Source organism: Salvelinus sp. IW2-2015, linkage group LG18, assembly GCF_002910315.2.
Source record: "Salvelinus sp. IW2-2015 linkage group LG18, ASM291031v2, whole genome shotgun sequence".
Taxonomy (NCBI): Eukaryota; Metazoa; Chordata; class Actinopteri; order Salmoniformes; family Salmonidae; genus Salvelinus; species Salvelinus sp. IW2-2015.
Genome location: NC_036858.1, coordinates 64806235 through 64830737, shown reverse-complemented (window position 1 = coordinate 64830737; position 24503 = coordinate 64806235). Strand labels below are relative to the sequence as shown.

Genomic DNA, 24503 nt, shown 5'->3' with positions numbered 1-24503 from the left:
GTTTTGGAGCAGTGGCTTCTTCCTTGCTGAGCGGCCTTTCAGGTTATGTCGATATAGGACTCGTTTTACTGTGGATATAGATACTTTTGTACCTGTTTCCTCCAGCATCTTCACAAGGTCCTTTGCTATTGTTCTGGGATTGATTTGCACTTTTCTCACCAAAGTACTCAAATTATGTCAATTTGCCCATCAGAAACTTCTAAAGCCATGACATAATTTTCTGGAATTTTCCAAGCTGTTTAAAGGGAGAGTCAACTTAGTGTATGTAAACCTCTGACCCCCTGGAATTGTGATACAGTGAATTATAAGTGAAATAATCTGTCTGTAAACAATTGTTGGAAAAATTACTTGTTATACACAAAGTAGATGTCCTAACCGACTTGCCAAAACTATAGTTTGTTAACAAGAAATTTGTGGAGTGGTTGAAAAACGAGTTTTAATGACTTCAACCTAAGTGTGTGTAAATTCCGACTTCAACTGTATATTTTGGAGATTATTTCATTTTCAAATAACTGAAAGTTAGATTTAGGTCTTAGTGACAGAAATATACATGACTAACCACTTAATGTTAGCTACTATATGACGTGACTATTCCAGTTCAACCATTGACCTCTCAACTSCTCACCTTAGTTACTACTGTATGTGGTGATCATTTTGATGATAAATAGCGGATGCTCCGCTTATATCCTTTTCGCACTATCCTACTGAGCCAAACTATGCTGGCTTCGATATTTTTTTTCACATTGTCCTTTTCAGCAACTATGGGGGATGCGTAACCAGGTCAGCTCAGTACAGCTTGGTTCAGTTCAGATCAGTATTGTGAGAAAATCTCTATTAAAGGGGGTCAGGTGATGACAAAATTCCCCTCTTGTCTAAATAGGTACTCACATGTGGAGTGGTACTGAAGTATTCAAGCAAACTCTAAAGAAAAGATGAGACACCATATTGAAAAATAACGTTTATTCTCTTCTATATCGTTCGACGTCCATTTCCCAAAAGGTGCACCATTGATTTGACAGTAAAGCAAAACTCAAATTAACGAGGACAGCGGATACACAGCCATGCTACATTTACATTCAAAGTGGACAGAAAGATGCACTATGGGTAGATAGTCACAGGCTATGTCTGATATGACACCCTATTCACGATGTAGTGCACTACTTTTGCCCATCGGCAATGGGAAAAGGTAGTGCACTATCTATGGGATAGGGTGTCATCTCAGACAGTCACAGTCACGTGTATAAAAGTGTTAAGATGAAAAGGGGGATGTCTTGGGTCAAGTTGTTCCTTAAGATCAAGAGGTGTTGGTCAGGTCTTTATTTATCCTTTGATCATGGCAGCAAACTCTGAAAATGTGAACACAAAAATGTATATCAATGGTTCAATAATTTCTTATTCAACAGTTCATTTTCAATTACATCTGAGATTGCAAAGACTTGCAAGGAACATGCATGTCTTGTTGTTGAAAGAATGCTCCAAAATTCCAAAAGGAATATTCCTCACCATCAACTCCAATCATGCCATCACCATCCTTGTCCCCATCAGCCAGGAAAGCCTTGGTCTCAGCGTCAGTCAGGGCTCTAGCAGAAGCAGAGAAGTTCTGCAGGAACAGCCTGGATGGATACAGTGCATACAGGCAATGAGCAAAGACCGTGAATACAGACTATCCTGCTGCTCTCCTTCTCCACTCATATTTTGCTGAGCTAAAAATACAGAGAGGTAGGTTTGAAGTTAGGTATTTGTCCCCCCACACTAAACAATCAGTCAAGCCCCCATTCACTCTCAGGAACATGATCAAACTCTCCCTTTCAGCACACCATCAGAGCTGTGACCCTGGTGAGGCATGAGAGAGCAGATATAAACCAGAATCAGAGGTGTTATAGGATGAGTGGAATATCAGAGGGGTCCTTACTTAAGCTCATCCTCCTCAATGAAGCCACTCTTGTCCTGGTCAATGACGTAGAAGGCCTTCTTCACGTCATCGTTGGACTTGCTGGCCAGGCCAACCTTGGCAAAGAACGCTTTGTGGTTGAAGGAGTCAGCAGCTGAGGGGAGATCAGGTATCCATTAAAGTGCTGTAGGAGGATTTCACAGTTACAACTATACTGAACGATGCTGGTGAGCCATGGCTGTGCCTGCTTGCCCAGGGATAGTCTAGTGGTAGAGCTGCTGCCCCAGACTGGACCACACTCTCCTGGAGGCAGCGGTTCAATATTCCAGTCACTCTTTTCTGTGCTATATCCCTCTCATCTATCTTCTCATCAACCACAAACAGAAAGAAAATTTAAAAAGCCTGCTCTATACAATGTTACACACAATATGAGAGAGAGAGAGAGAGAGAGAGAGAGAGAGAGAGAGAGAGACAAGACAGACAGACAGACAGACAGACAGACAGACAGACAGACAGACAGACAGACAGACAGACAGACAGACAGACAGACAGACAGACAAGAGAGTGAAAGTGAACTGAGGCATCTATAAGAGRTGTACCTGTGCAAGCAGCGAGGGCTGCAGCAACATCAGCATCGTTAAGACCGGCGAAGGACATGTTTAGCTGTGGAGAAAGCAGAGAAGATCAGTTACAGCAAAGCAAATGTTATTCTGTTCTTCACCTGCTTCTGTATAGCAACTGAAACTACTGATTTCATTATGCTGAAACTTTGTCCTTTATCCAAGTTGGATATTTGGAAGATTGAACCTCTCAACCCATATTAAACAATTGCATTTCCTAATAATATAAGTGGTAATAACATAGTTATTGTTATGTTATTAACATCTGAAAATAAAGTTATATTATTTTGGTTAGTTTTGGTTCTTTTGGTTAGGATAGGTTAGGACATGTTCTTTTGATTAGTTTTGGTTCTTTTGGTTAGGATAGGTTAGGACAGGTTATTTTGATTAGTTTTGGTTCTTTTGGTTAGGATAGGTTAGGACAGGTTATTTTGATTAGTTTTGGTTCTTTTGGTTAGTTTTGGTTCTTTTGGTTAGGATAGGTTCACACAGCAGAGCATCAGGATGGAAGGTCTTCTATTCCAAAGCCCAGACTTGCAGGTAGTGAATGATAAAGTATATCATCCCAATGATGTAGCCTAGGGATTTAGTTGTATGATGTCCTTCCATTTGGTTCCTTGATTATTCCAAAGGCAAAAAGTTTCTTTAATTGAGATAGCCTTTATAGTAGATGCTTCCTCCATGTTCAGTTCCATAGCAAGGTGTAGTAAAGCCGAAGGGTTGAAGATACATGCACGATGTTGTCGACCTGACAAGATTAAGATTTATCCCTCTGCAACAGACTCACCTCAGGTTTGGCTCTAAGGCTTGAGTGGATTCGCAAAGATGATTCTGCCAACTGGTGTAAGCCCCCCCTGCCTAAGCCTTCGACCTTATATACCCTACTCACCTGAAACATGAGACGTAATGTAATAGACACCGCATGCAAAGCAGTTGGTTGAAAATGTGTCCAGTAGTCGGGGTCCTTTCTATTTATATATACATACATGAAGATGCTTAAAAGGTACTTGTATGCTAAATATTAAATCAGGCTAATAATATACACTTCTGCTATGGATGAAGTATACTTGCAGCCGATGCAGATTTATATCCTGTGAAAAGCCATACAGATGATGTGATGAGGTAAATTGGATTTGTAGTTATTGAAAACCAGACTTTACACACAGATGTCTGAATATTTTGTTGGCTTCAAAGTTCACAAGTGAGCACCTGCACGTGCACAAACGTCACTGTGATATTTAAAAAATATTTTCAAATGTTTAGATTTAAAACGTTATTTGTCACATGCTTTGTAAACAACAGGTGTAGACAGGGCTCTATTCAATCCGCATCGCGGAAGTTCAGCTTTACAGAGTGATTGAAATTTAAAGACAATGTTTCTGCTTTAGCATAGACCTCATTCTCGGTAAACGATGCATATATCGACTCAATCTGAAATGACCTTTACATGTATATCGCTTCAGCTTACCACATTGAAAAAAGCCCTAACAGTGAAATGCTTACTTGGGTTTTTATTGATGTTTTACTGTCTGTTTTACAAAATGCATCAATATCCACTTAGTTTAACAGTTCAAAGGTCTAATATACAACTGAGTTGCTCTAATGAGTTATTGGCATGTGCAAAATGTCTGTAATGAGTGGTTGCTAATGTAGCCTAAGTGTTGAACAAAGTAGAGTGTATGATCTATTGCTGTAGGTGTAGAGTGCTGTATTAAGTTGCAGAAGGAAACAAAGACACTTGAATTACTTGAATGGCTAATTATAGTAGTGTTGATGTGTCTTTTATGTTAATAATTTTAAAACACCATTTAAAGGCCCATTGCAGTCAAAAATGTGATTTCCTGTGTTTTATATATATTTCCACACTTTAAGGTTGGAATAATACTATGAAATTGTGAAAATTATGATMATGCAGTTTTAGTGTAAGAGCTGTTTGAAAAGACTGTCTGAAATGTCAGACTGTTTTGGGATGGGGTTTTGGAATGGCTGGGGACATCACCAGACGATAAATTAGTTAGTAGACTAATAACAAAGACAGTTCCAAACCTCTCTGCCAATAACAGCTAGTTTTCAATTTTCCCCTCCCCACTCAGGCCACTCCCAGACAGTCCTAGCAAAATTCTTGCTTGAGAAATGGCTCTTTGCTATGAATCTATTTTTGTTTATTTTTGACAATTTAAATTGAAAACAATCACTGTAAAGTAATTAATTGTTACCCAGAAGTAATTTGATATTGAGATAAAAACGGCTTCCTTGGACTTTTAACTAGTGTGTAAATCACCAAGTGCTGCTGACACAATTGAAATTATATATGAGGAAAATAAAAGCAAAAAACTCAGGCAACATAACAACATAATTCAAAATCTAACCCAAAATGTCACATTACATTTTATAGGTTGTTTTATCTATCATATGATCTTCTTTGTTTGTTTGTAATTGTTATATAATATTTGCACATTTTGTAAAAAATACCAAATTATACCAGACCACATGAAAAATATTAATTCATAGAGCTCTAATTAGGGCCTAATAACTTATGGAATCATTAATCTGTTCAATAGCATGTCACACATCTTTCCCTACAGTTGGATGTACTGTTCCCTCCTGGGCAGTTCAACATGTTGATTGGGGACCTCTTTGCTAAGGAATGTGATTGCTTTTCCTCAGTGTGATTGTAACTCCGTCATAAAGATTTTTTAAATTATAATTTTTATTATTTGACCTTTATTTTAACAGGGAGTTCCATTGAGACCAGGATCTCTTTCACAAGGGAGCACGGCATGCACACAATTTACCAAATACAATACAAATCAAATCAATCAAATCACATTGACCTTACCGTGAAATGCTTACTTACAAGCCCTTAACCAACAATGCAGTTCAAGAACTAGAGTTAGAAAATATTTACTAAACTAACTAACGTGAAAACAAAACAAATCTAAAAGTAACACAAGAAAATGTCATAATAATAATGAGGCTATATACGGGGGTACTGGTCAATGTGCGGGGGCACAGGTTAGTCGAGGTAATAATATACAGCGAGTAGCAGCAGTGCAAAAACAAGGGGGGGGGGGGGGGGGGGTCAATGTAAGTAATCTGGGTGGACATTTGATTAATTGTTCAGCAGTCTTATGGCTTGGGGGTAGAGGCTATTAAGGAGCCTTTTGGTCCAGTACCACTTGCCGTGCGGTAGCAAAGAGAACATTATATGACTTGGGTGACTGGAGTCTTTGACAATTTTTTGGGCCTTCCTCTGACACCAACTAGTATATAGGTCCTGGGGATTTTTTTTTTAGGAAGCTTAGTGATGTACTGGGCCGTACGCATTACCCTCTGTAGCGCCTTCCAGTCAAATGCCGAGCAGTTGCCATACCAGGCGGTGGTGCAACCGGTCAGGATGCTCTCAATGGTGCAGCTGAATAACTTTTTGAGGATCTGGAGACCCATGCCAAATCTTTTCAGTCTCCTGAGGGGGAAAATGTGTTGTCGTGCCCTCTCCATGACTGTCTTGGTGTGTTTGGACAATGATAGTTCGTTGGTGATGTGACCTCAAGGAACTTGAAACTCTCGAGCAGCTCCACTACAGCCCCGTCAATGTTAATGGGGGCCTGTTTGGTCMGTTTTTTCCTGTAGTCCAGGATCAGCTCACATTGAGGGAGAGGTTGTTGTCCTGGCACCATACTGCCAGGTCTCTGACCTCCTCCCTATAGGCTGTCTCATCGTTGTCGGTAATCAGGCCTACCACTGTTGTGTCATCAGCAAACTTAATGATGGTGTTGGAGTTGTGTTTGGCCACACAGTCGTGGGTGAACAGGGAGTACAGGAGGGGACTGAGGGGCCCCAGTGTTGAGGATCAGCGTCGCTGACGTGTTGTTGCCAACCCTTACCACCTGGGGGCGGCCCGTCAGGAAGTCCAGGATCCAGTTGCAGAGGGAGGTGTTTAGTCCCAGGGTCCTTAGCTTAGTGATGAGCTTTGTGAGCACTATGGTGTTGAACACTGAGCTGTAGTCAATGAACAGCATTCTCACGTAGGTGTTCCTTTTGTCCAGGTGGGAAAGGGCGTTGTGGGGTGCAATTGAGATTGCATCATCTGTGGATCTGTTGGGGCGGTATGCAAATTGGAGTGGGTCTAGGTTTTCCGGGATGATGCAGTTGATGTGAGCCATGACCCGCCTTTCAAAGCACTTCATGGCTACGGACGTGAGTGCTACGGGGCAGTGATAAATTAGGCAGGTTACCTTCGCTTCCTTGGGCACAGGGACTATGGTAGTCTGCTTGAAACATGTAGGTGTTACAGACTCGGTCAGGGAGCGGTTGAAAATGTCAGTGCAGACACTTGCCAGTTGGTCCACATACAAGTATACATACGTGTGTGACCAGATGAATGTTACTGCGTCCCAAATGGCACCCTTTTCCCTATGGTCCCTGGTGAAAAATAGTGCACCATATTGGGAATAGGGTGCCACGTTGGATGTTTCTAAGGGGTTTTATACTGCAGCAGGTGGCACTCTTGACTTTTTCCTATTGCTTTAGTGTGACGGCATTTCACAGCCAGCTGGAAATACTTTGGAAATCAGTTTGTTACCATTCTATTTCTATGGTTGTGTAGAGATTATCCAAACCCTTTTAATAAATCTAGCACTGGAAACCTCATCAGTTAATATTTTATGGTACATAATTTACCAGGCAGAGAATTACATGGGAAATGGTAATTACATAGTAATACCAGTAATACCTGACCCCTAACCCCTGACCTTGACCCACAGACAGGTAGAGGAATACATTTTGACACAAATAAGATAAAAGTGTTCCCCCCTTAACTATTCTCCCTCAGATGATGTCTTTGTATCCATTCCTGCCATTATTTAATATGAGTGTTGTTGTAAAATGTCAGAACAGTGGACAACTCGTTATTGGATGAAACTAGGACTGAATCCAAGCTGATGTGGGACATTCTAACATTCTGACATTCTGACATTCCAAACTCCACTTAGAGGTGATCCTTGGACTAAATTCCACCTTGTCATCAATTAGTATGTAAAAATAATTAAATACAGTTAATGTACATTCTAGCTGGAAACAAATATCTCCAAGTAAATGTTCAGAGTGCAATTTGTTCACTTCTCCTTCCCTTTCTTCATAAATAGAAATGGCCTTATTCTATGTCACCGAGTATGACATTCTCTCAGTCTGATATCTGAGAGAGAGAAACGTATTCATAAATGTGCCTCATTGACAAAAATGGTGTAACTTGGGAGTTCTGAAACCCTAGCCGGGTGCTGGCCGGGGCCCTTTGGAATGTGCTGGCTCTAACTGAACAGAGATCCTCTAGCTGGCCAGTCCCCTAAAGAGCTGGGTCCAAGAGGTCCTGACAGCGGCTGCATCTTTCTGAACCAGCTATAGGTGTGCCAGAGCTGAACATATATCTGTCTCCTATATGCAGTGCCAGAAGGTGGATCTTGTTTGAACTTTATGTGAACCTGTGTTCACATGATGTATGGCATTGTTCACTATATGCAGTTACTTCTCAGTACTCCAGGGAGTAATGCCAGGTGGGAATCCCGGCGTAGCTAGTGCTGAATCAGTCCTATATACTCTAATATTCTAAATAAACATTCTTTAGTTCTTTGAAGGACTTCCTCAGTTGTGACACTCAATGTTCGATTAATAACAAAAGTCGGTGCTAATCCAAATGTGAATTTATTTCAATTTTCAAAAAGTGCAAAAGCATGGTGGTAAAACTTTGCACACCGGCTGAATGCGAACATAAGACATATTTAAAAAACATAACAGTCAACACGCTTTGGGGGTGTGGGGTTACAGTCAAAACAGTCTGTGCRACATTCATAAATAAAATGAATATAAAAAAGATGCAGTATGTGACAGGCAGCGGGCCAGGACAAAACCTCAACAGCAGATTTGTGGTTCTCTGATAACCAAGCCAATGATAGATGACTTATGCGTTCACCAAGGTGACGAACTCTGTGGAAACAAGGAGGAAACAACAACAGTTATTGCAGTGGCAGTCTTGATGAGATCTTTAAAAAAAATGCACCTCATAAAATCCTAATTTTAGCATCTAAAAGTAGTTATGTGTAACTAAAAGTAGTTACACGTTACTAAAAGTAGTTGTTATTTTTAGGGGTACTTTTATATCCAATTGGTAGTTACAGTCTTGTCCCATTACTGCAACTCCCATAATGACTCAGGAGAGGGGAAGGTAGAGAGCCATGCATCCCCGAAACACGACCCTGCCAAGTCACAATGCTCGCTTTAACCCGGAAGCCCTCTGCAATGTGTCTGAGGAAACACTGTACAGCTGGCTACCGAAGTCAGTGTGCATGCGCCTGGCCTGCCACAAGGAGTCGCTAGAGTGCGATGGGACAAGGTCATCCCGACCGGCCCAACCCTCTCCTAACCCAGACAACGCTGGGTCAATTGCGCCACCTCATGCGTCTCCCAGTATCATGCGTCTCCCCTGTGACACAGCCTGGGATTGAACCCTTAGACCGCTGTGCCACTAGGGAGGCCTAGTTACTTGTTACAGTTACTTGGCCAACTGAATAGGGTAAAGTACATAGTTGCTAGTTTGATAGTTTAATTGAAATGTGTAAAAGTGATTTGTTTACCATCTACTCCGATCATGCCATCACCATCAACATCTCCTGCTGCAAGGAAGGCCTTGGTCTCTTTATCTGTCAGAGCTCTGGCACCAGCAGAGAAGGTCTGGAGGAACAGCCTGGAGAAAGAGGAGGAGGGTGGAAGAGAGGGAGGGAGAGAGGGAGGGAGAGAGGGAGAGAAGGAGGGAGGAAGGGAGAGCCAGAGGGAGGGAGGGGGAGGAAGAGAGGGAGAGCAGGAGGGAGGAGATAGGGAGGAAGAGAGGGAGGAGAGAGGGAGGAAGCATTTTTTGAAAATTGTGTGCTATTTTCCCATGTGAATTCATGACTTTTGAATTCATTCGTTGAATAAAAATGCATTCGACCCTCGAATTGACCCATGGATCTATTTTAGTTGGAAAGATTTACATTTCTGGCCTCAGAATAGTCAGAAGGGAATAGCCCAAATATGTAGGTTACTGGTGTATATTTCAGTTGAAGGGTGTGTTTATGTTACCCCTATGCAATCAAATGAATATGAGACTTGGTGGGTAGAGAGCAAGGAATAGTCAAGATATGCACTGGTATTAATTTCAGTTTCAAGGGTAGTTTTGCATTGTACTGGACAGTAAGGTAGCCTTTGGCAACTGAATCAACATGAGACTTACTTGAGCTCATCCTCCTCAATGAAGCCACTCTTGTCCTGGTCAACGAAGTAGAAGGCTTTCTTCAAATCCTCAGCAGACTTGCCGGCCAGGCCAACCTTGGCGAAGAACTCTTTGTGGTTGAAGGACTCAGCAGCTGTGAGGGATAAACACAGTGGTCATTTCAACATCACAACCTGCTCATGGATGATTAAACCTGGTCAATATGGCCCCTTCCACTTTCACTGACATTGATCGTTATAAATCAATTAAGTGTAGCACACCTGCACAATGCTTGAGGGYAGCAGCGATATCCTCATCCTTAAGCATTCCCTTGAAAGCCATTTTTAGATTCTGAGAAATGGAGAGAGAGAAAGTGAGAGAAGAGAGAAGAGAGCGAGAGAAACATTTTCAAAGTCCTGAACATAAATATTTAACAGTAAATACATAGACTATCTTTTGACTGATAACCACAACTATTGTCAAGAAAACTGTCTTAGGCTTATAGATATATGTAGATAGACCTTTTCTCAAATGTTCTTTAATTAATTAACTAATTATTTAGTTCATTCATGGATTTAAATGGATAAGAAATAGCATTGGTTCTGTTTTATCTGTATCCTACAAGTTTACATTCCAAACTTAGCTCCTCTGTGCCCAATGCAAGACACTACAGTAGGCCAGCACCCATACAGTAGTATGCTGTGAGCCATGACCTTTAGCTCTGCTAGACCTGTTTCTATTCTGTCTCTCAACCATTCACACACAAAGATTCACATAGGACTTTCACTGTCATGAAAGTCCAGCCATGGAAATTTAGATGGAGAACAAGCATTGGTTTAGAAAGAAAGATTGAGTAAGACATGTCTGCCAGTGACAGTAAGTCTTTTTCAGAGTGGTCCTCGAACTGACATTCCTCGTGAGCCAAAACCATGGCATAAGTCCTCCATCTCCATCTCTCAGGTAAACGCTTGAAGTCCCATATTTTTTTATTTTTTTAAACTCCAACTCCAAACACATTCCAGATAGAAACGTTTCCCTCTTCATTTTTATTGAATGTATTCCGTGGAGGTTGTAAATGAAAATCTTTGCATGTTGTTGATGTTGAAAACCATTGGTGGTCAGTAAATTAGAACATCAGTCCGATTGAGGGAACTCACCTTTGGAAGATTAGTGGATTAGTGGCGAGGAGGCTGCTGTATCTCAGTGTAGGGCCGGATGAAGCAATTCTCCTTTAGCTCTCACATTATATACTCTCGCCCTTCAAGGTGTAACGCACACCATATGCTTAGGGTTAGTTTTGGAAAAATGTGTCTAGTAGTCAAATTGTGCTATTTTTATCCTTTCAACTAAGGATATGCATGCAGTCCTTGGTGAAACGCAAGGCGTGCATTTTTGGGCGCAAGCTCATCTACTCATTCAGCTGCATGTTGGAGGTAAAATGACTGCAATGCATATTGTTTTTGTAATATGACCCCTTATCTGCAACCTCAGTGAGTTTCTGAATGTATAGAACAAGTCTCACATCATAAACCAGTTATGAACCATTTAGTATATGTCAAATCAGATCATTTAGTTTTATATGATTTATATACAAATGTAACTGTTTGAAGCTAGTGTACATTATAGTATTAACCATTATGGACACTAATGTCTCTGTTTGCTGCAAATTGCTATATTCATGTGATGTAGGCCTCGATTATATACTTTGCATATATTCATCATTCTTATGCTAGACGATATTGTGCTTGTCATACTTGTAAACAATATAAATCACCTCCATACCAGCACAGTCTCATTTAAAAATGTTAAAAGTTGCTGTTGTTGTTGATAGAAACATATACATAATCTTCTTGACAGTTGAAAGGTTCCAAAGTTATCAGTTTATAGCAAGAAACTTAATCCCTCGTCTGCCCTTCATATAATCATGAGGAGGAAATGACTTGGTTTGGATGATCTACTGCAGTTGGATACACATGAGARGAATATAGACATTTGTTGACTTGACTCCTTACCCTGGGCTACATGCTCATGTTCATGCAAGGCCCAGCCTGTCAATGACATGGCTAGGATACATCACATAGTGTCATATRAAGACAGGTGCTATATTATTTATGGTCAAACCCAGATACAGTATATGTATATACTTTCCATCAGAGAAAGACAGCTGCAGGCGAGGCAAGGGTTAAGCCAAAGACTGTTTATTTGTGTTGGTTTACAATGTCATATTTTCCTTCGTCAAAACTACCTCAGATTATACTACTAGTACTGATAAACAGAGACTGGACCAACCCAAGAAGGCACTGAGCAGATTCACACAGACCATGTACAGCTGGTCTTCAAATTGTCAAAATACATATCTTCCTCCTCTTCATCTCTTTATGAAGACATAACAAGGTTGGAGAACTCTGATAGAGAGACACAAACAAACCAAAAATGAAATGTGCTCATTAACCTTCAATATGCAGAATGTAGAGATTGAATTACTTTCCAACCACATTCAAAACTAGGTTTCTGATCCAGTGATCCTTAAACTGCCACAAGAATCATAAATGTTAACTCTGGCCCCGGCCCTCGTTGCCTACTAGCTCTACCATCCCAGCCTATCTTTCCATCCCCGTCCTGGTCCCCAGCCAGGAGGAAGGCACTGGTCTCAGCCGCTGTCAGGGGACGAGCCCCCCTTGGAAAGCAATTTTCCTTTTTCCTTGAGGAAAAAAAAGCCTAATTAACCACACCCAAACACGACAACCAACAACCACAACGAACACACACACAACAACACACACCACACCACACCCACACACACCAACACAACCACCACACACCACACACCACACAACACCACACACACAAACACACACACCAAACACAAACACCAACCACACACCCACCACCACAACACACACCACCACCACACCACCAACCAGCAACCCCCACAAAGAAGTACTTGTATTAGGCAACAATTGTTGGAGAAACTAAAAGAGAAAAATATATTGGTGTGATATCTGCTTAGTATCAGCTGCTGTTTTGATCATGGGTTCAAGTATGTTATATTAAGACTCATCTGTAGCGCGTCCGGTTCGATGTAGCCACTCTTGTCCTGTCCAGGATCATGAAGATCTTCTTCAATCTCAGGGGGAGACTTCTTGGACAATCCTACCATCGCAAAAAAAGTATTTGGGCTGAAGGAGTCGTTTGCTAATAGCAGAATGGACAATGCAAAATGACAAGTGACCAAACAAACCGCTGACGTTTGAAGTTAGTAGTTCAAATCTCACTGAGTTTCCTTTTCTTTGGACTTCTTGATCTTAATATAAACACATTTGTGAAGCCACAATCATATACACAAAGATATACTGCTGTCATGAGACCCTATGGGCAACCTAACATCCCTAATATTAAGATTCAAATTATTTTATTGGTCAATTGCAAACAAGGTCCAACTGAAATTTAAATTCTGCTTTTAACCCGACCCCCCTAAAGATGCACATAAATATAGATGTTTAGAGAGGTGCGGGGGGCTGCCAAAACTTAACATTCCCAATACCCATGAAGCTACAGTAGAGGTCCAGAATATTCCCAATACCCATGATGTACAGTAGAGGTCAGAATATTTCCAATACATGATGCTCAGTAGAGGTCAGAATATTCCCATACCCATGAAGCTACAGTAGAGGTCAGAACATTCCCATACCATGAAGCTACAGTAGAGGTCAGAATATACCCCATACCTATGAAGCTCAACAGTAGAGGTCAGAAAACATTTTCCCCCATGCCAATTAAGCTACAGAGAGGTCAGAACAATTCCCCATGCCAATTAAGCTACAAGTTAGATGGTCAGAACATTCCCATTCCCAATTGCTACAGTAGTGGTCAGACATTCCCCATAACCAAGTAAGCTACATAGTGTCAGAACATCCCCCATACCAATTTAAGCTAACAGTAGTGTTCAAACATCCCCATACCATGAAGCTACAGTAGAGGTCAGAATATACCCAGTCCATTAAGCTAGAGTACAGGTCAGAACATTCTCCATACCCATGAAGCTACGGTAAAGGTCAGGAACATTCCCTCTACCAATTAAGCTACAGTAGAGGTCAGAACATTCCCCATGCCCCATGAAGCTACAGTAGAGGTCAAGAACATTCCACATTCTAATTAAGCTACAGTAGAGATCAGAACACTCCCCATACCAATTAAGCTACAGTAGAAAGATGAAAACATCCCATACCCATAAGCTACAGTAGATCAGATATACCCCATACCTATTAAGCTACAGTTAGAGGCCAGAACATTCCCCATACCCATGAACTACGAGAGGCAGAATATAACCCCATACCTATTTAAGCTACAGTAGAGGTCAGAATATACCCCAAACCTTATAACTACCAGTAAGAGGTAAAAGAACATTCCCATACCATGAAGCTACAATAGAGTCAGGAATATTACCCCATACCTATTAAGCTACAAAGTAGAGGTCAGCAATATTACCCCATACTATTAAAAGCGTACAGTAAGAGTCAGAACATTCCATATACCCAATTAAAGCTACAGTAGAGTTCAGAATTATCCACATACCATATAAGCTACAGTACAGTCAGAAAACATCATCCCAACCGATGAAGCTACGGTAGAGGTCAGAACCATTCCTTTCATACCCATGAAGCTACAGAGAGATCAAGAAACATTCCCATTACCAAAATTGAAGCTACAGTAGAGGTCAGAACATACCCATACCAATTAAGCTACAGTAGAGGTCAGACCATTACCCCATACACATGAAGCTACAGTAGAGGTCAGAACATTCCCAATTTCACTTGAAGCTACAGTAGAGGTCAGAAATTCTCCATATCCATGAAGCTACAAGTTAAGAGTCAGAAAATAACCCATACCCACGAAGCTACAGTAGAGGTTAGAGCATTCCAATTATCCTTAAGCTACAGTTAGACTTTCAGGAACATTCCCCATAACAAATAAGCTACCAGTAGAGGTCAGAAACATTTGTCATACCAATTAAGCCTCAGTAGAGGTCATAACATTCCCCGATACCCATAAGCTTACATTAAAGGTCAAAACATTCCCCAATACAAAATAAACTACACGTAAGAGCGCAGACCATTCCCCATACACATGAAGCTTACAGTAGAGGTCAAACATTCCCAATTCACTTGAACTACAGTAGAGGTCAGAAAATTCCCCATACCATGAAGCTACAGTAGATGTCAGAAAATACCCCATACCCACGAAGCTACAGTAGAGGTTAGAGGCATTCCCAATTATCCTTAAGCTACAGTAGACTTCAGAACATTCCCCATAACAAATAAGCTACAGTAGAGGTTCAGAACATTTGTCATACCAATTAAGCCTCAGTAAGGTCATAACATTCCCCATAACCCATGAAAGCTACAGTTAGAGGTAAGAAACATTCCCCATACCAATTAAGCTACAGTAGAGATGAGAACATTCCCCATACCCATGAAGCTTACAGTAGAGGTCAGAATATACCCATACCTAATTAAGCTACAGTAGAGGCCAGAACATTCCCCATACCCATGAAGCTACAGTAGAGGTCAGAATATACCCATACCTAATAAGCTACAGTAGAGGTCAGAATATACCCCAACCTATTAAGCTACAGTAAGAAGTAAGAACATTCCCATACCCATGAAGCTACAATAGAGATCAAGAATATACCCCATACCTTATAAGCTACAGTAGAGTCAGAATATACCCCATACCTATTAAGCTACAGTAGAGGTCAGAACATTCCATATACCAATGAAGCTACAAGTAGAGGTCAGAATATTCCACATACCATATAAAGCTACAGTACAGTCAGGAAACATTCCCAAAACCGATGAAGCTACGGTAGAGGTCAGAACATTCCCCATAACCCATGAAGCTACAGTAGAGATCAGAACATTACCCATACCCAATGAACTACAGTTAGAGTCAGAACATACCCCATACCAATTAAGCTACAGTAGAGGTCAGACCATTCCCATACACATGAAGCTACAGTAGAGGTTCAAGAACATTCCCAATTCACTTTGAAAGCTACAGTAGAGGTCAGAAATTCCCCATACCCATGAAGCTACAGTAGATGTCAGAAAATACCCCATGCCCACGAAGCTACAGTAGAGGTTAGAGGCATTCCCAATTATCCTTTAAGCTACAGTAGACTTCAAGAAACATTTTCCATAAACAAATAGCTACAGTAAGAGTCAAACATTTGTCATACCAATTAAGCCTCAGTAGAGGCAGGAACATTCCCCAATACACATTAAGCTACATTAAAGGTCAGAACATTCCCCAATACAAATTAACTACAGTAGAGGTCAGAAAAACATTCCCCATACCCATGAAGCTACATTAAAGGTTCAGAACATTCCCCAATACAAATTAACTACAGTAGAGGTCAGAACATTCCCCATACCCATTGATGCTACAGTAGAGGTCATAACATTCCCCATACCCATGAAAGCTACAGAGAGGTCAGGAACATTCCCCAACCACATTAAGCTACATTAAGGTCAGAACATTCCCCAATACAAATTAACTACAGTAGAGGTCAGAACATTTCCCATACCCATGAAGCTTACAGTAGAGGTTAGAACATTCCCCATACCCATGAAGCTACAGTAGAGGTTAGAACATTCCCCATAACACAATTAAGCTACAGTAGAGGTCAGAACATTCCCCATACCCATGAAGCTACAGTAGAGGTTAAGAACATTCCCATACACCATTAAGCTACAGTAGAGTCAGAACATTCCCCATAACCCATGAAGCTACTGTAGATTTCAGAACATTCCCCTTACCCATTAAGCTACTGTAGATGTCAGAACATTCCCCTTACCCATTAAGTACTGTAGAGGTCAGAACATTTCCCCATACCCATGAGCTACAGTAGAGGTTAGAACATTCCCCATTACACATTAAAAGCTTACAGAGAGGTCAGAAACATTTCCCCATAACCCAAAAGCTACAGTAGAGGTTAGAAACATCCCCATACCCATAAACACAGTAGAGTAAACATTCCCCATACCCATGAAGCTACATTAAAGTCAGAAACATTCCCCCATAGAAATTATGCTACAGTAGAGGTGAACATTTCCCATACCCATTGAAGCTACTGTAAGATGTTTCAGAAAAACATTCCCCTTACCCAATTAAGCTAACTGTAGATGTCAGAACATTCCCCTACCCATTAAGCTACAGAAGAGGTCAGAACATTCCCCATACCCATTAAAGCTACAAGAAGAGAGTCAGAACATTCCCAATTCCCATTGAGCTATTGTAGAGGTCAGAACATTACCATGACAATAAAGCTACAGTAGATGTCAACAGAACATTCCCCTTAACCATTAAGCTACAGTAGAGGTCAGAACATTCCCCGTACCAATTAAGCTACAGTAGAGGTCAGAACATTTCTCCATACCAATTTAAGCTACGGTAGAAGATCAGAACATTTCCGTACACATTAAGCTACAGGAAGAGGTCAGAACATACCCATACAAAATTAAGCTACGGTAGAGTCAGAAAGATTTAAAAACCATAACCACAATTTTAAGCTAAACAGAAAGAAGTCAAAACATACCCCATACAAATTAAGCTACGGTAGAGGTCAGAAGATTACCCATACCCATTAAGCTACAGTAGATGTCAGAACATTCCCCTTACCCATTAAGCTACAGAAGAGGTCAGAACATTACCTATACCAATTAAGTTACAATTGAGGTCAGTGCAAACGCACAATGTAGTACATCCATACCCCTGCAAGCGTTGATAGTTGAAGTAATATCTGACACAGCGAGGAAGTCTGTGAGAGTCATACTGAATCTGTAGTGAGATCCTGATGAGACGTAGCAGCTAGTGGTTGTATCCAAACTGATGGTGAGGTAGAAAGCTACTGATAAGAGGGACCTTATTATACCGTGGTGTCAGAAACCACCAGCGTTTCCCTGCCAAACACAGCTGCCTTCTGGGCCCACTTGATGTTCAACTGATGTGGATGTCACAGCGTCACTATGACAAAGCTTTTGTTTGGCACTTTAGAGACAAACTGAAAGTATCCCTTCTGGTGAACAGAAAGCCTTTCTTACTAGCTTTCCCCCCATATACAGTGCATTCGGAAAGTATTCAGACCAGTGGAGGTTCCTCAGAGGAGGAAGGGGAGGACCATCCTCCTCAGTGAATTTTATAAAAATAAAAATAGTAAATCATTTAAAAGTTATCCTTTTTAGATAAAACTATCTTAAATATAATCACGTCAACAAATAATTGATTAAAACATACTATTTTGCCATAAAGGTCTATAGTAGCCTCAACAGCACTCTGTAGGGTAACACCATGATGTATCCGGAGGACAGCTAGCTTCCGTCCTCTTATGGGTACATTGACTTAAATACAAAACCTAGGAGGCTCAGGGTTCTAACCCCTTTCCATAGACTTACACAGTAATTATGACAACTTCCGGAAGACGTCCTCCAACCTATCAGAGCTCTTGCAGCACGAACTGACATGTTGTTCACCCAATCAAACGATCAGAGAATGAATCTAGTAGTGAAAGCATAAGATACAGCTAGCTAGCACTGCAGTGCATAAAATGTGGTGAGTAGTTGACTCAAAGAGAGAGAGATACAATAGTTGAACAGTTTTGAACAAATTAAATTCTTCCAAAATGAAGGAGAAGCAAGAAATATATAAAGTGAGAGATTGACATTATTTTTCACTTGCAGTTTCACTTACTTTGTTAGCAAATGCAGCTAGCTAGTTTAGCCTTCTCAAACACCCTGCTCAAACAGAGGGATGCTATGTTAGCTAGCTGGCTATGACTATCCAACACAACACTGGAACTCTTCCAAGTCAAGGTAAGCTTTTGGTTTTACTAATTTATTGCCACAGGGGGCCGCCGGTGTAACTGCTTACTGACGGTACACTGTAACGTTACCGCATGATTGTAGTGGGTTTACTAACGCGTTAGTTATTTTAGCTATGTTGACTATGATGTTACTTTAGCTAATATGGTGACAACAATGTGGGCTGTGTGCAGCAGTTATGATATGGTATGGCTTGGAAAGGTTTTTTCGCCTGGTCACACAGCTGAAGTGTTGTGCATTGACGTCCACAAGTGATGAAGGGAAAAGATGAGAGGAGGTGAGCACATAGATGTGAGAAGGAATACAGGGTGGCTGTTATGAAAGTGAACTGTGTTTACTCGTGATCAGAGCTGTATTCATTCCGCCGATTATGTTGAAAATCGTTTCTCAAAACGTGGATAAACATACCTACATTTATCCAATGAAAACTCTCGCTTGCAACTGTATCACTGTCTGTCCATGTGTCACTGTCTGCCACCTCCATTTTTTCTCTCGACCTGTATGCACCTATGTTGTAAACTTCCATTCATAGGCTAGGTTGTAGCAACCTCATAATGCGTATAGGGAAAATTTAGTATCTTGTAATAGCCTAAACATAACGCTATTACATTGAACTGGGTGAATGGAATATGAATGACAGTCATCCAATATGCTGTAATAGAGATAAGGCCATGCTCATGGGAAAAATGTATTGGCCTCCCTCATTGTAAACGGCACTGACCGCCACTGGAATATATATACCTGAATTTGTCTAATAGAAACTCTCGTTTGCAGCTGTTGAACTAATGATTACACTCTAGATCAGCTAGATGCAGGAAAGAGTGTGCAAGGCAGTAATGAATGTGTCACTGTCTGTGCACCTAAGTTGTAAACTTTCATTCGTAGGCTACGTTGTAACAACCTCATGATGGGTATAGGGAAAATTAAACCTATCGATGTTACATTTAACTGGGTGAATGGAATATGAATGACAGTCATCCAAATTGCTGTAATAGAAATAAGGCCATGCTCACTACAATAAATCATCCTCCCTCATCCTAAACGACACATTTTGTTACGTTACAGCCTTATTCTAAAATGACATAAATTGTCCCCCCCCCATCCATATACACACCATACCCCATAATGAAAAGCTCATTTATAAAAATAAAAAAACTGAAATATCTCATTTGTGTGCTTAGGGTCGTTGTCCTGTTGGAAGGTGAACCTTCACCCCAGTCTGAGGTCCTGAGCGCTCTGGAGCAGGTTTTCATTAAAGATCTCTCTGTACTTTGCTCCGTTAATCTTTTCCTCGATCCTGACTAGTCTCCCAGTCCCTGCTGCTGGAAAACATCCCCACAGCATGATGCTGCCACCACCGTGCTTCACCGTAGGGATGGTGCCAGGTTTCCTCCAGACGTGACGCTTGGCATTCAAGCCAAAGAGTTCAACCTTGGTTTCATCAAACCAGAGAATCTTGTTTCTCATTGTCTGTGTGTCCTTTAGGTGCCCTCCAAGTGGGTTGTCATGTGCCTTTTACCTAGGAGCGGCTTCCGTCTGGCCAGTCTACCATAAAGGCCTGATTGGCGGAGTGCTGCAGAGATGGTTGTCCTTCTGAAAGGTTCTCCCATCTCCACAGAGGAACTCTGGAGCTGTCAGAGGGACCATCGGGTTCTTGGTCACCTCCCTGACCAAGGCCCTTCTCCCCCGATTGCTCAGTTTGGCCAGGAGGCCAGCTCTAGAAAGAGTCTTGGTGGTTCCAAACTTCTTCTATTTAAGAATGATGGAGACCACTGTGTTCTTAGGAACCTTCAATACTGCAGAAATGTTTTGGTACCCTTCCCCAGATCTGTGCCTCAACACAGTCCTGTCTCGGAGCTCTATGGACAATTCCTTCAACCTCATGGCTTGGATTTTGCTCTGACATGCACTGTCTTTCTGTGGGACCTTAAATAGACAGGTGTGTGCCTTTCCAAATCATGTCCAATCAAACAGGTGGACTCCAATCAAGTTGGGATGCACCTGAGCTCAATTTCGAGTCTCATAGTGAAGGGTCTGAATACTTATGTAAATAAGGTATTTCAGTTTTTTATTATTAATAAATTAACAAAAAAAAATTAAACCTGCTATGCTTTGTCATTATGTGGTATTGTGTGTAGATTGATGGGAAACAAAAATAATTGAATCCATTTTAGAACAAGGCTGTAACGTTACAAAATGTGGAAAAGGGGAAGGGTTATGAATACTTTCCGAATGCACTGTAATATAAACATTTCAGATTTAACCTGAATATGGGATTTGTTTAAAACAGCCAGTGACAGCGATAAATCATCTGATGGCTTGTAAACAGTTTCTATTTACAAGCCATCAGACTGTTGAAGACTTGAACTGGACTGACTCTCCGCACCTTAGCACACACGCTCTCACGCACACACACACACACACACACACACACACACACACACACACACACGCACGCACGCACACACACACATTCATGCTACACACACATCACAATTGGTTCTACCAGACTCTTATTTACTATAAATGCACAATTTAAACACTTGCCCACCCAATTCCCCCTTCCCAGGTAAAAGTGTAAATATTGTGCCTTCCTGTATTATACTGATGCTAAAATGTTTATTCTATTCTATTGAGCCATTTACTTTATGTTTGTATTCTTATCTTTTATTATTTCTTATTATTGTTGCATTGTCCAGAAGAAACCTGCCTGTAAGCATTTAGTTGAGCCGTGTATACCATGTGTATCCTGTACATACAATGAATACAATTTGAAACTTGAAAAAGTGTTTGTCTTCGTATTCATGTGATTGAGTGTTTTTCCTTCAGGATACGAAGGGGAAAGGCGTAAGGACAATTTCGGTAAAGGCTTTAGGACATGCTGGGGAAAGGGATTAGGACATGAAAGGGAAAGGCTTTAGGACATGTTTGGGAAAGGCTTTAGGACATGCTGGTGAAAGGCTTTAGGACAGTGGTCACCAACCTATTCATGCCTAAGATCACATACCAAGTCCAAATGTAAACCAGAACCTACCACTTGCAGAAAAATTATGAAAAAACAAGGCCACAATGTAGTTCCACTTTGAYATTCTTTATTTTGTTACCTGTCAGTCACAAGCAAAGTATTCATGTAATTATACAAATAGAATAATCAGAAGTAAGTGCAGCTATCATTCAACATTTAATAACAGTCATATTTCATTTTTCAATATTTCCACAGGCCTACTACTCATTCACCATTCATATATAACCTCAATAATCAGTCAATTACAGGCCTAAGCCAATCATGTACACTACTCTTTCACTTTCCCTTTTTAAACATCAGATTTCAAGACACTTCAAAATGACAATACTCAAGTAAGTGCAACTAGCATTCAGAACAGTCACATCATTCAATTGTTCCAAAAATATTTTAGCACAAATCACAGCCCTACTACCATTCATTACCTCAATGATCAGTCAATTACAGCCCTACTACCATTCATTACCTCAATGATCAGTCAATTACAGCCCTATACCATTCATTACCTCAATGATCAGTCAATTACAGCCCTACTACCATTCATTACCTCAATGATCAGTCAATTACAGGCCTAAGCCAATCATGTACAGTACTGTTTCACTTTCCCTTTTTGAACAACATACAACACAGATCATATCCTTTTGTAAACAATATGGCCTACAACAGATTTCTAACTGGCAATACTCACTCACTCAGATGGCTGTGGATGAGATCCCCTCCCCACACACACATTCAATGTGATGGCTGTGATTGCACACTATCAGCAAGTGCTCTGTAGTCTGGCTCATAGTTTGACAAAGCAAGTCTGACACTGTCTGTGAGATGTCTATTAGTTAGACAAGACCTGTTCTTTGACTTTATTATTTTCATCCGTGAAAAGGCCATCTCACAGAGATATGTTGATACAAAGTAGGCCTTCACCTTAAGTGCGCAGGATGAAAGGAGGGAAAACTTTCAGTGTTCACAAGACCCCAAAGGTCACTGTCTCTTGATCTTGCTTTCAACTCAATGTCATTTTGCAATTCAATTATCTCCATGTCAACTCCGATTGGTAAAGCAAATATTTACTGGAATTTGGCGGACACCTCCTCAATCTCAATGGGGAGGAAAGGGCTTGAGATAAATGCAACAACCTCCCCTATGTCATTTAACTCCTGAAAACGCCTGTAGAATTTGTATGCCAGTTTCTCCAGGTGGGCAGAGAATTCTTGCGGGAGAAAAGCATCTTTGTTTCCAATGTTTTGATTTTTTTTTCCAGGTTTGGGAAGTGCACCAGCCTTCCATTCCTCAGCTGAGAGGCCCACACACCCACCTTGACCTTAAAGGCATTGACAGTGCTGATCAAATCAAATCAAATCAAATGTATTTATATAGCCCTTCTTACATAAGCTGATATCTTAAAGTGCTGTACAGAAACCCAGCCTAAAACCCCAAACAGCAAGCAATGCAGGTGTAGAAGCACGGAGGGATCATGTGTGCCACGTCTTTTCCCTGAAGCTCATAGTTGAGCTGGTTCAGTATTGCTGTTATGTCCGTGAGGAAACCTCAGTCTAGCAGCCGTGCATCATCAGACAGTTCCTCATGCTCCTCATTTCGTGACTCCAGAAATTATTTGATCTCGGGCAGCAAGTCAACAAATCAACCACTCAACCACCTTACGCAAGCGTGGAGAATCAAGTCACCTTATGCGGCATCAAGCTCATCTAATACAGATTTAAACAAGCGGTGCTGAAGTCATTTTGCACGAATCGAATTAACAATCATAACGACAACTGTCAGGACATGAGACAAGTCCACTACTTTACTAGCTAGTGCTTGCTGATGGATCACACAGTGATAGTTCAAAAACTCTGGGAAATCGGGATCCCGACGGCACAGTGCAACGAAGCCCGAATGCACCCCACGCATTGCCGGTATCCCGTCTGTAGTGATTGCTACCAGCTTATGAATGGGAATGCTGTTATCATGCACATAATGTTTAAACTCGTAAATGTCCTCACCTCTTGTCCTCCCTTTAATTGGTAAAAGGGTGAGAAAAGACTCCTTAGTAGTTGAATCCTTAAAAGCCATGAGAACAACCCCCATCAGCTGTGCAGTGTCTGTCATATCCTGGGAATCATCAAATTGCAGCGAAAAGCACTCACAAAGTGATAAATCCTTGAGCACTTGTTGGTTCACGTCCTCCGATAACGACTCTACCCTTCTTGTCACAGTGGCTGGGCCAAGTGGCACACTTCTGATAGCATGTTTAATGTCCTCTTTGTTTTTGAAATCTTTGGATAACGTCTCTGCGGCAAAGGCCATTGCCTCCTTGTATAACTCTCCATCGATGAACGATTTATTATGTTTAGCCAAGAGATGGCTGACACGGAAGGATGCCTCTGTTGCAGAATTACTGTTAGCTGTCGGTTTGGTAAAAAGCGACTGCTGTGCTTTCAATACAGACTTGAGCTCGTCAACTTTCTGTGAACGAAGCGTGCTCTTTAGCGGGTAGGTTTCTGTGAACGAAGCGTGCTAACCTACCCGCTAAAGAGCACGCTTCGTTCACAGAAACCTACCGCTAAAAGAGCACGCTTCGTTCACAGAAACCTACCCGCTAAAGAGCACGCTTCGTTCACAAGAAACCTACCCGCTTAAAGAGCACGCTTCGTTCACAGAAACCTACCCGCTAAAGACACGCTTCGTTCACAGAAACCTACCCGTAAAGAGCACGCTTCGTTCCAAAACCTACCCGCTAAAGAGCACGCTTCGTTCACAGAAACCTACCCGCTAAAGACACGCTTCGTTCACAGAAACCTACCGCTAAAGAGCAGTGTTCAAAGAAACTACCGCTAAAGCACGCTTCGTT

The 24503-nt window shown here is 41.2% G+C and overlaps 3 protein-coding genes across 3 annotated transcripts; all 3 read right to left on the bottom strand.

Moving 5' to 3' along the window:
* Nucleotides 1-945: 945 nt before the first annotated feature.
* LOC111978775 (parvalbumin beta 2) lies at nucleotides 946-3405 on the bottom strand. The gene is made up of 5 exons (XM_024009017.2): nucleotides 3299-3405; nucleotides 2491-2554; nucleotides 1913-2045; nucleotides 1504-1613; nucleotides 946-1346 (listed from the first exon to the last, which is right to left on the bottom strand). The coding sequence occupies exons 2-5, from the start codon at nucleotides 2546-2548 to the stop codon at nucleotides 1321-1323; spliced, it is 327 nt and encodes a 108-aa protein (XP_023864785.2). The 5' UTR covers nucleotides 2549-2554; nucleotides 3299-3405; the 3' UTR covers nucleotides 946-1320.
* Nucleotides 3406-8195: 4790 nt separating this feature from the next.
* LOC111977343 (parvalbumin-2-like) lies at nucleotides 8196-11019 on the bottom strand. Its single transcript, XM_024006722.2, has 5 exons — nucleotides 10912-11019; nucleotides 10036-10105; nucleotides 9776-9908; nucleotides 9141-9250; nucleotides 8196-8493 (listed from the first exon to the last, which is right to left on the bottom strand). Exons 2-5 carry the CDS (start codon nucleotides 10094-10096, stop codon nucleotides 8468-8470), a joined length of 330 nt encoding a protein of 109 aa, XP_023862490.1. The 5' UTR covers nucleotides 10097-10105; nucleotides 10912-11019; the 3' UTR covers nucleotides 8196-8467.
* Nucleotides 11020-12130: 1111 nt separating this feature from the next.
* Nucleotides 12131-17586, bottom strand: LOC111977344 (parvalbumin, thymic-like). Its single transcript, XM_024006723.1, has 4 exons — nucleotides 17526-17586; nucleotides 12803-12949; nucleotides 12346-12441; nucleotides 12131-12159 (listed from the first exon to the last, which is right to left on the bottom strand). Exons 1-4 carry the CDS (start codon nucleotides 17584-17586, stop codon nucleotides 12131-12133), a joined length of 333 nt encoding a protein of 110 aa, XP_023862491.1.
* Nucleotides 17587-24503: the final 6917 nt, after the last annotated feature.